Raw genomic sequence first — 12631 nt, 5'->3', positions numbered from 1 at the left:
GATATCGCACCCTGACTGTCACCCTATTAAATTAAAATAAGCATAATTCCTCCCATTTTTAAAAGTTATTAACTCGTAAGGCAGGCCCATACCAGAATTTTATTTCGGGGCTCATGAAGTTTATCGGCAGTTACCATCTAAAGGCGAAAAAGGGAGGGGGGGCAGCTTATTATACAAGATATTTAATCCTGGTAAGGAAGTAATATTATTTACCACTATAAAATTGATATTTGTATAATTTCGAGCCTCCAAGCGCCTCCCCTGGCTACGTGCCTGTCGTAAGGACGCGCGTATGAGTGACAATTACCCAGGCAATTTTGAAATATATTTTTTTATCCTTTCCAAGGAGTGTCTGGGTCCACTCTTTTCAGTATCTTTCCTTCCGACTGTCGAGACCTCAGCTATGAGACTTTGTTAGTTCCGTTCTCATGGTTGTAGAAACACTGCCTGGATAAATTTCACACATACGCACGTTCATACGTTTTTAGTTTGGTATTTCAACATGTTCTTTTTTCTATTTTTTTCATCAATTATGTAATATAACAGAAATGTTCAAAATTAATCAATAAAAGTTTTGTTATTTAATTGCTTCAAAACAATTATATTTCGGACTTCTGGGTAATATTTACCCAGCGCGCGTCCTAGCGGAAAGCCCATCCTGTTGGTTCTACATGATATTGAAAACACCAAGGGCCTCAGAAGCCCGCTAAAATAGTTTCACTCATAACAATACACTTTGTTTAAAAATTGAGCCAACCTCCGTGGCGGAGTGGTTAACACAGCGCTCTGCGACGCCAGGGGTCCCGGGTTCAAATCCAGACCTAGACATGGATGTTCTTTGTGAATGCCTCTTTATCAGTTTCATCATATTATCACTCATCCTCGTCGTCGCGATTAGCCAAAATGGAAGAAAAGTGACGTTAAATAACAAATATCTAATCAAAGTTTAAAAATGTATTCTTACACATGAAAAGTAATGGCGTAAAAATGAAACGACAAAAGTATTTTAAAAAACAACAGAACAAACCGTATATTGAAAGAAATAAATTTTAAGGGTCATTGGAAGATTGAATGCCTTGAAAAAGATAAGCTGCAGGTTTCAAAATAGTTTTAATTCGGTGTCGTGAATCCTGTCTTCCCGTGTACACAGACAGACATATATATGTACAGTTGAAACGTCAACAGACTGAAGAGAAACTATAAAAAAAAATACAATATCAGATGACATTTTTATTCCTTTATTATTATTATTATTATTATTATTCCGGCTTCCCGTTATACAACACACATTGTAGGTGTACAGCATTAACCAATTTAGGATGATTTTTTTTTTTAAATTCACTGCTCAATAAGGTTATTTCCGGTCAAACAGTGGCTGCTATGTGACTTGTAAAAAAAAGAAAGAAAAAAGCGCCTTACGCAACCTGTGCTCACAAGTGAACAAAACATGATTGTAATCACAACATCCTTGAAGTTGATATGGAGAGCACTATAGATAGTGAAATGTCTTCATATTGACAGAGAGTACAGCAATTGTTTTTTCCTGAGTCACCAGGTGGCACATAATTTCCACTTGATAAAGAATGAAGAATTAATGAGCTCACTCTTATCAGGATTGTCGGTGCAGCATGCAACAATGAGTACAGAGATGCCGTCATTTTCATAACAAGATCTTGAATGGTATTGTTTTCTACACCTCTTGAAGTGGCGTGTAGCCATTTCTTTGCGTGCAAAGGTAACTCGAGAACGAAAACAATATGAAGTCTGAAGCAAAACAGGAGCGGAAAAAACATGTTGAGTGATTATACCACACCTCTTTACTTTTGTCAGATTGATAAGGCAGATAAGCGCATCGTCCACTGAGAATACAAAAGTTTTATCTGGCTTATAAAGAAATTGAGATGATTATTTCTGTGGTCAATGTAGCATGGTGTACGCAATTGTCTGATACCTGTAACAACCAGATTGGTATTTTAGGTGTGTGTGTGGTTTTCTCCAAACTTTGGCAGCTGTAAATATTGTAAATTGGACATGGAACATTACATTCCCACAGGACTAATTATATATATTTATCTCTCTCTCTCTCTCTCTCTCTCTCTCTCTCTATATATATATATATATATATATATATATATATATATATATATATATATATATATATATATACATACATACATACATACATACATACACACATACACAGAGCATTCCCTGACATTCGCTACGAGACTCGGTGGCAAGCTGCCCGGCATCAGAGCTTGTCTTTCCCGGTGAACGGGTCAGCGACAGTCACTAGAGTCGGCTATGAAAATTACAGTTTTCATTTGTGTACTAACCTTGACTACAGAAGGTGTTGAAAATGATGTCCCTCTGCTGCAACACATTCCTGGCATCTCCGAAGGAAATTGGCATTTACACGTGCAAGTTCGTCTACTGTAATTCTCCCGATTTTTCGTACAATACTCTCTTTTAACTCACGGATGGTGTGCGGATTGCCTTTGTATACTTTATTTCCCCATTTTTCTTTCCACTTTTATTCAGAACTGACCCTGTTACTCTAAACGTTTTTACGAGGTTTAATATAAGCGACTGTCGCGGACCCATTCACCGGGAAAGACAAGCGCTGATACCGGGCCGCTTGCCGCCGAGTCTCGTAGCGAATGTCAGGGAATGCTCTGTATGTATGATGATGAGTTGTCTGCCGGAAGGCAGGTCTTTTGACCGGAAGGTCGCTGGGCAAGTTGAACCCATGGTGGTTTGCCATTGCCTTCCATGGGATGAGGATGAAATGGACATTTACGAACAACCATGCACGAGCGGTATTCGAACCCCGGACCCCTAGCATCTCAGCGCGATGTGCTAACCACTCTGCCATGAGTTCCGGCATAAATAAAACAGAGAGAGATAGATGCCATGTCCTGTGCAGGTTAGGTTGAAGCTGACAATGAAAACTGTTCGAGGTCTATATTGTGGAGTTAGTATACAGCAGTCATGTTAAACTAAATTCTTAATTAGCATAATTCAACTATCAAGCAAGAATAGTAAGAGGCAAATTTTAAACACCAATATTGCGTCATGTAAATGTGCAATTTTTGTTGTTCCCAACCGTGTCAATTCCCTGTATGTCTCTCTCTCTGTTATGGTTTTACCATTTGATATTTGCATTCAAATTCTTCTAAACTAATCTTTATTTGAGAATAAATGAGATAAGTGATTAGTTTTCAGTCATTTTATGGATACTGGCACATACGTAAAAAAGAACTAACACTTTTGGCTCATCGCGAAAATGAGGATGAGTGGTGATGAAATTGATGAAGGGACACTCACAAAGAACGCCCATGTCCATTCCGGGATTTGAATCCGGGACCCCTGGCGTCGCAGCGCGCTGTGATAACGACTTCGCCACGGACGTCGACAGGTCGTGTTGAAATATTAATAATACAATGACTTGATGGTCACGGTGTGCAAGGGAGTCCGTGTCGCTTGCGCCGAGGGTTCTTATCGGTTCATTTCCGCCGCGACATATGTCAAGACCTGCCTTGATGGGTTTTCCCACAATCTGGAGTGTCATTATCGCCGTGCGCACGTATGTTTATGACGTTGCCCAGCTGCAGCTGTGTTTATCTTCGATTGAAAAGGAAGGTGATTGGTAAATGAATATAAGATGAAAGTATATATAAGGGATCTACATACATTGGGAAATTAGTATTTATGTAAAACTGACACTTGAGAGAGGACAAGATAGCTGAGAATATGGAAATGATAGAAACAACGCGTGGAAATTATTCAAATAACGTTTGTATTGTTGTTGTGCAAGTGTATCGAAATATTGTGTTTATATATACGTAGCTATTACTTATATAATGTTTGCAAAAAAAAAAAAACTTTATTTATAATGTTTTTGATGATTTTATGTTGTGTATAATAATTAAGTGTAATAGACTGGCACATTTATGTTGCCAGAGTGTACATTTACGTAGTACTTGTAGAATGCTTGCAATATTTTAACAATACTGTATTTACAATTTTTTTTTTTTTACGATTAACGATAACTGATTAATAGTTAATAGGCTGATGCTGATTTCTGTTTTTGTATTGTGGAATAAAATTGATACAAGTAATCCTGTGTAACGTCTTTTGAAATAATTAAAGGAAAGTTATATTTGACTCTCTGGATAGGTTTAACTTTTCAGTGTAAACACATCTGTGCAACGTCATAAACACACGTTTGATTTTATGTTTTAAGTCCACTTTATGCACTATGCACCATGTGCCCATAAACACACGTGCGCGCGGCGGTGATGACACTCTGGATTGTGGGAAAACCAGCCAAGGAAGGTCTTGACATGAAATGAACCGATAAGAACCCTCGGCGCAAACGACACGACACCGTGTAAGCAGGATCCGGCAGAAGTAACGCCCGTTTTTAAGTAGTGTAGTATAAAGTGTATATTGATGCAATGCTGTAATTGTAAAGGACGTGTTGTCTTGGTAACCAAACTCCGTCCGATTTCTTTTTGTGGGGTGTCTTTAAATATCTTGTGTACAAGAACAAACCTCGCAACGTTGATGAGTTGAAATACACCAGAAGGGAAAAATTCGCTGACATTACCATCGAATTATGTCGTAAGACTTGCTTGAGTGTGGTTGGTAGGGTACGTGAATGTCTCGCACAAGATGGACAGCATTTTGGACATTTAACCTAAAATGTTGTGTGACGTGCTTCAGTGTGATGGTGTGGCTATATGTTATATTTTTACATGCTTATAATTTTCTGCATGATCTGTAGAATTCTGATCCTGTAGTACAAGATTTGGTGTAGATCACCAGCTCATCAAAAACGAGCGTTACTTCTGTTGGACCCTGTATATTCGGTTAGATTTTACTAATGCGTTATGTTTCAGGATTAAATTAGTTAGTGTAATTTCCTGACATAAGTAAGTAAAGTATAGATGTTATTCGATGCGTCAGCAATGCTTCCGGATATAACAGTGTTGTGGCCAAGTCAACATCTTAATTTCTGTTTGCTCTCCTGATTTCAGAGAAGTTCCATCTCCCCTGCGGAGAGAGACAAGTACCGGTCGCGGTCGCCAGAGGACTCTGACAGCAAGCGGCGGAAGGAGGAGAAGTCCGGACACGTAAGTGTGAGTTGCTTCTGTTGTTCGTCTGATATTATTGTTGTGTCGTCAAAGATTTACTGCGGGAGTGGAGAAAGAAAGGAGGGGAGGAGATGATGAAGCAGCAATTGTTGAACACGCGACAGTTTTACGGCCAACATTTAAAAAATATTGTTGAATGTTTATCTTATCAGCTTTCCACACAAGAAATGAATGTTACTCGACCTTGCTTTCCACTATGTTGACGCGTGAAGATTTTACTATTCTTGGGGGAAGAATGAGTTTTGTACGTTTTAAAAACAAACATGGTGTGTGTGCTTCCAAACTCCATGCCACCGCTACAAAAGAACAATAATTATTTAACTTGAGCCTCATTATTGTAGCCATTACAAGTGTTTATCCTACTGGTTTCGAAAAATAAGAGTATTAAGTTATTTAGGAATTGTTAGCGTAAAATGTTTCGAGCGCATACATTTCTCTGATGAGAGCAATATATGTGCTCGAAACGTTGGGCGCTAACGCCGATTTAACCTGGCTGCTAACACCGAGAACACTTGTTCGAATTAAGTTATTTGCTTGAATTTACGTAGTACATAACGTGTCTAAACAATATAGGTGGGAATTTATTTATGCATTCTTATGTACAATGAAATGTAGTGTTGGGTGAAGAATCAATTGGCTATGTTTCATCTATGAACAAAATATTACAGTCGCAATGAATTTATCGTAACAGTATGGTATTTTCCCTTCCCCGAAAATATTATGAACAGCATTCATTAGCATGATTTCAGAACTTCTGTAATATTTCTGCAAAAGAAAAAAAACTTAAAATCCTAAAACCACTTGCTTTCTCTGTCTGTATTGTGTAAAAATATTATTTTCGCAGACGTTATTCTGTAAATAATCGCGGGGTTGGCGTCTTGTTCTTTCTGAATCCAAAGAAGTTGTTCAAGCTGTCAATTACATCCAGACGAATAAATTGCCTAATTATGGAATTAGAAAGAACTAATAAGAGTAATGAGTTATCATACCGCTTCAGATGCTGAAATCGCTCTAATTATAGAGTTTGTAAACACTATTCCCTAACATTCATTTCTGTGTTGAAATTAAGTTCAATGAATTGCTTATGTTCTTCAGAAAACATCTGCTACGGGTCACCCGCCACCCGCGTGTGGCCAGTGATCACTATATGATAACTACTGGGTAGGTGAGGAGATTGTAGACTGAGTGAGGTTTATAAATAGTATATCAGACAAATTGACCATCACCCTAATCATTCACTTTGTTTTACACCAATGCGATTGCGAGCCTATAGAATGGATGCGAAATGCCAACGAAAACAGTTTAACAACCTCTGCACTAGTATCAGTACAGTTCCATTCATTAAAAATTAATTGAAATAGCGATGGTAAATATGTATGTATTCCACTGTACAGTGAAGTGATTTAATGTCATTACGGAATTACGTTAATTTACTCGTGACTAATTACTGATATCTTGGAAAACTATAACAGCGTATCTCTAGAAAACATATAACAAGGGTACCTCACTACTAAAGACTGTGGATTCGAGTCCCGACCTGGGTATGGTTCGTTCTTCCTCGAGTTCATCCGTCATTCATCCTCATCGTCGCATTAGCCCAAATAGGAAGAAAATCGACACAAAATAGAAATGTTACTAACATTAGTGACGGGGAACGTATTATCTGGACAAGTCCGTTGTCCCGGCGTGCCAACAATCGATATCACGTGATTCGTCAGTATCTCAAGAACTAGAATGGGGAAATAGGTGCGTGATAGTGCATACGGCCAGGTAGAACGAGCAAATAATTGTCTCCACGAGTCAGCAGTCGATATCGAATGACAAAGCACTGCAGATAAGCGTTAATGGAATGTATCGATATGCATCAGGGCCCATTCGAAATGTGTTATTGAGTGCGCTCATAGTAGATAGGATCGCGTTTTACGCACCTTCGACTTGCTTGTCTGCACCATCGCAGCGTGGGCGTTTTTACTCGGCACGGTTTTGCCCGTAAAGTTGGCTGCAGTTGTAAATATGAAAGACTGAAAGCAGGTTCACTCAATGCTATGCATCATTAAGCGAATCCCTTGTCGCCGCGTTAGGATCACTGGTTTCGAAATGAAGGGCGTGTTAGCGAGAACGTAAAAAAGTAAGTTTCCAGCTCGAGGGAGGAAGGTGGGTAATTCATGCCGCGGCACTCCGCGCAGAAGGGACACGGAACTATTTTTCGCGAACGCCGAGAAACCCGTGTCCATTGCAGGGGGTGGGGGATCGTGTCATTCACACGTCTGTATTCCTGCACAGGCAGGCATCAAATATTGACGGTGCGGAGGAAACGCGCGCAATCATCACAAGGCCCCCGTCGGTGGATTAGCCATTCTGCTTAGGGCCAGGCTTTCTCACCAAGTTATTTGCGTCCTCCCGTCGTGGCTCTTCATAAATAAACGAATATTGTAATGACGCTTCTCCCTCTCTCTGCTCCCTGGCTTGGTGCCTGTGTGATGGACAAATAAGCCGACCCCACTCGCTTTGAGGTGCGCAGATGAAGGCGCCCTTTCTGCTTTGCATGCATCCCGAATGCATTCCCCAGGCCTGGAAGAAGTAAAGAATTTCAAATGTCGACAATGTGATTCGAAAATCCCTTTGCATACTTAAAGATGCACGACTTGCTCGATTGATATTTCAACACGTACGTACCAGGTGGCCTTGTTTACGTTCGTCGAAATATATCTGGTGGAATTTGTTAGTTGAAGTAATTATAAATTCTGTCAACAGACTATTAACATTGAATTGTGGTTTACATCTTTCTTCGCACTTTGCAATTAACATATATTCTATAGATGCTCAGTAGGTGTGTGTGTGCGCGTGCAGGGGTGCCCATCCCCCCCGAAGGCCAATGGCGCATCCCAACCCAAAAACATGTAGTGTGCCCTCCCCTCCCAAATCATAATTCGCGCCCTCAAACCATATCGTAATCCCTGCAAAGTATTTAATTACGACAGCGTGTCTACCGAAAGTAATTCTTTTCTTAGCTTTTTGTTCCAAATGATGCACCTGCTTTAAATTAAGCACTAAGCATTATATTTTAAGAAGTGATGTTACTAATGAATATCGAGAGTATTGCTGATGTCTTGTATTGCAGCTATATTATAAAACTTCACATTCACCTCAGTAAAGCGCCAAACACGCATTCTCGCTATAAACCGATGCGAGCGAAGCGAGCAGGAAAATTTTTACATCCATTTCTTTGCAGGCTTTGAAGAATATTAATTTAATGCGGTGTCAATACTTTCCTAGGATCCCGAGATATTTAGTCCTGTCCAGCTTCTCTTTTGGCACGTTCGGGCTCGAAGACGTGTGGATAACATATTGCTAAATACAGTCTCAAAAATTTAAATGTTGGAACTCTCTCTTCACTGCAGAAATCACTTGACAATCTAAGATTTAACACTTTATCAAGAGCTTCCTATCTCTCCCTTTAAATTTAATACTCAATCCTACCACCAAATTTTCCATGCCAATTTTAGACTTACTGTTGATATTGAAGAATGGATATTGCCTCCTCCAAAGAATTAATTCTCAGAATTTCTGCAACAGTCTAAGACAATAGTAATACACAAGAATTCGATACCCTCCTTAATTTAATGCTCAGTCCCCCTCTAACTAAAATACCCGCCATAATCTAAGACCTAGAGTTGGATACTGCCCCCCCCCCTCCAACGTTTAATTCAGAATCCCCCCAGTGTAACTAAGACCTAATATGTAAGAGTTGGATATTTATCCCCCCCTTTTTAAATACTTCATTTTCTTCATCTAATGGATTAAATATGGTGCATTTAAGGTGTAAAATTTTTACATATATATTTTGGAAAAATATATAAATGTTGAATTTTATTTGAAGGGGAAAAATCCCCACAAAAAATCTCGATGGCGCAGCCTGCGCCATACCCCCCCCCCTCCCTTTGTGGACACCCCTGTGTGCGTGCACTAACCTACGCAGGAGGGGCTGGAATGCAAAAGTGGATATTACATAGCTGTGTACAAGTTGGGGTGGGATCCACAATACAATATATTTTGTAATTGAAATTTCATAGTTAAAAGATTCCAGAGGTCATTTTAAAGGGGATTTGCATTTATCGCTTTGGTTTACCCAAGCACTGTACTGCGTTTATTACATTGATTGATTGATTTGATTGATTTAGTTTATTTTACTTCGCGTTTTGTGCCGCTTGGCTAATTTGCGAAGATGAGGATGAGTGATGAAATGATGAAATTGATGAATGGACATTCACAAACAACCAAGCCCGACCAGGATTCGAACCCGGGACCCTTGGCGTCGCAGCGCGATGTGTTAACAACTCGGCCACAGGGTCGGGCTGCGTTCATTACAGAAGTCTGACTTTCTCAAAATGGAGCTGTAGCTCCCCCTGCGTATGCGAGTGTGGGTGTGTAATACTGTGATGCAGGTATTATATTTTTGTACAAAATAATCTTTCAGTGTAGGTTGTGCACAGAAACGAAAGAACACCTTTTTCGCACTTCATTTTTCTATAGCAAACCGTATGAAATAGAAATAGAAATCGTGAACCCATCGCTATTAACACAAAAGAAGTTGAATGCTATCTTACGAAAGGGCGTTGTTCTTTATTTTAAAGAACGCAATTAGTTAAAACTTTAAATCATTCTTAATTGTGCAGTATGTAAATACGCACTTCATTGCAGTGTGTACTCCCCAAATACTAGTAGTAAACTAGAGTTGAAATACCACATGTTCGAAAATCTTCAGAACAACCGAATTGAAAGCGTGGAAAATACTGATGTTGCATTCTTCATTGGTGCGAATGTACTCTTATTATCCATAAAGCCAAAGTTAATTCATTCACAGGACAAAACGCAGGGAGTTAATTTAACCATAACAATCCAGTTTTGTTCTGTAAGTGTCAATAAGTGAGCTTCAGCTGCATACTGTTATCTTTTCTGTGAATACTGTAACAAATGAGAAGCGGGTGGGAAATGGGCAGTTTTGGAATAAACTATAAATTAATTTTATTTCTATATAAGCTTCCTGTTTTGAGTGGTGATTCCATGTTTTCTAATCGTGAAAGTGATGCAAACAGATCGTGTGGCAAGAGGGCGGGGGAGGTCATAAAATTATGAGAGAAAGTGAGCTACTGTGCTAGAGTCCTTTTTGCAAAAAATCCGAAACTTCATGCTGTGATATCAATAATTTTGTCTGGCATTTCCACAACTGGGGAAGCAAATGTCAAATTTTATAAGTTGTGTGAAGATTTTTTTTTTCTTATCTAGAACAATCATAAACGTGTTGAATAATTTATTGTTTGAATCTATTATGGAGGCGAGCTCAGATTAAAATAAAGACAGGCATTTTAACTAATAAATATTATACATATTGAGCATAAAAGCGGCATTTCTATGTAAACAAACCGTGTAGAAAGCACACGTACACGCTACGACATGCGCTGGTGCTGCCTCCAGTGCTGGTTCAGAGGAAACAGCAATCCTTCCTTTGCGCGCCCATCTACAATTTCCTACTGAAAATTGGATCCTGACCTTCTCGGTCTCCATTTCCTGGAGATGGCCACTCTATAAGAAACACCGCCATCTAGATGATGATAGCAGTGACTCAGGGCGGGCGGAGGCAACCATGATCTCATACGTGTACGGAAATGAAGCTCCGTTTTCCACAGTGATTGAAGTTGGCTACGTGACGCAAGATTCCTCACCTCTGTGGTGACGCAAAGGGAAAATGGAAGCCAAACTCTCGTGACGTAATGGATATATGATTCGCCCGTGTGTGTGCGAACACTATTTTGAAGAGACGAAATTATTCGATTTTACTTGGATCGGTCGGAGAAGAATGAGACTCGCCTGTGGACGTGAAGATGCCATGACAGGAATTTGAGATGTTTAGGCGTGCTAGACGTATTCCCCCATCCTCTATAGGACTGCTTCAAAATTATGTGAACGATTTCAACTCCTTATATATATTTTTTATTTTTCGTCCATATTGCTTTAAATTTTACATGTAATTCCTAAAAACTGTCCAAGTTTTTTTGATAAAATTTTGAACACAGTATCTCACAAATGTTCCATGTGAGCCCCCTTTGTTACCCTGCATACATCAATTCGGTAATACAATTCCGCCCAGACCCGTTTCAACATGTCTGCATCAACAGTTTGCACTGCAGCAGTAATGCGCTCTTTCAGTTCATTGACATCTGCGAGTATAGGAGGTTTGTAAACAATGTCTTTTAGATGTCCCCACAGAAAAAAAATCACAGGGGGTTAAATCCGAGGATCTTGGTGGCCAACGTAGTAACTGTTGATCATTTTGAGTAGATCGCCCAATCCAGCGGTCTGGCAGTCTGTTATTAAGGTAATTTGTAGTAAGCATGTGTAGGAATGTTTGTCCCGTCACAGTTTCTTCGTGAAAGAAGTACGGACCGTACACTTTGGTAGATTAAATGGCGCAAAACACATTAGTCTTCGGTGAATCACGCACAACTTCAACGATTTGACTAGGATTCTCAGTCCCCCAGATGCGAACATTTTGCTTGTTCACTCTTCCTGTCACATGGAACGTAGCCTCATCACTGAAACAAAGTTTGTCAATAAAATCATCACCACTGCATAACTCTAGAAATGACTCTCAGAATTTTTTGCGGGACGTGTGATCATTAGGTGTTAAATGTTGTAACAACTGCACTCAATAGGGATACATCTTTAAAAGCCTACGCACTACGCGCCAAACAGTTGCTCGAGGCATTGTTAGCTCTTGACTCACTTTCCTTGTAGACTTTTGGGGGCTGCGTTGAAAACTAACTCGAACTCTCTCGACATCTGCCTCAGACGTGGACGGTCTACCGGACGATTTTCTTTTGCAAATGCATCCCTTTGTCTTGAATTTATCATACCACTTACGTATGGAGTTCTTGGATGGTGGTTCTTTACGAAATTTCGTACGAAACTCACGCTGAACACTAACAACAGACCGACAAACTTGAAACTGTAGAACGCAAAAGGCTTTCTCTGCACCACAGACAGCCATCTTGGAACTTATCACCCTGCCACCTAGTGGAGAAATTTGGAACTACTACGACCATTTCAAGCAAAACTCGAGGATATGGTTGAAAGTATTTACATGGAACTTTAATTGTTGATAAAGTTTTATCGCTCCTGGAACGGTTTCTTATCGTTCAAACCATTTTGAAGCACGCTATATATGGACGCCGACCGCCGTCTATCTGGAAGTATCAGACACCAGGAACGGACAGACTCCTGTAGGGACTCGGCATAAGTGAATTTATGGCAGCATATTGGCTCTTTCATGCCGTCAAACAAGACGTAATCAAGGGTGCAAGATCCTGCGAGTATGGAGGATGTTTGACGACGGTATACCCGAGTTTCTGTAGTTTTCCCCTAGTCTATGCAGACGTATGTAGCCTGGCGTTATCGTGTAAAACAATAACATA

At 39.8% G+C, this 12631-nt stretch overlaps 1 protein-coding gene across 6 annotated transcripts in view; it reads left to right on the top strand.

Moving 5' to 3' along the window:
- The window catches only part of gro (TLE family member transcriptional corepressor groucho), a 210774-nt gene that overhangs the window by 168425 nt on the left and 29718 nt on the right, over positions 1-12631 (top strand). For 4 of the 6 annotated variants that reach the window (XM_083140858.1, XM_083140855.1, XM_083140859.1 and 1 more), the window contains one exon: positions 5043-5144. In XM_083140858.1, the coding sequence (XP_082996984.1) occupies positions 5043-5144 (102 nt within the window). The remainder of the gene's footprint in view (positions 1-5042; positions 5145-12631) is intronic. The other 2 variants (XM_083140857.1, XM_083140856.1) reach the window with 1 other exon arrangement.

Source organism: Lepisma saccharinum, chromosome 19, assembly GCF_977018435.1.
Source record: "Lepisma saccharinum chromosome 19, izLepSacc3.1, whole genome shotgun sequence".
NCBI classification, from domain to species: domain Eukaryota; kingdom Metazoa; phylum Arthropoda; class Insecta; order Zygentoma; family Lepismatidae; genus Lepisma; species Lepisma saccharinum.
The sequence above is the reverse complement of the archived record's forward strand: the minus strand, read 5'-3'. Positions and strand labels throughout refer to the sequence as shown.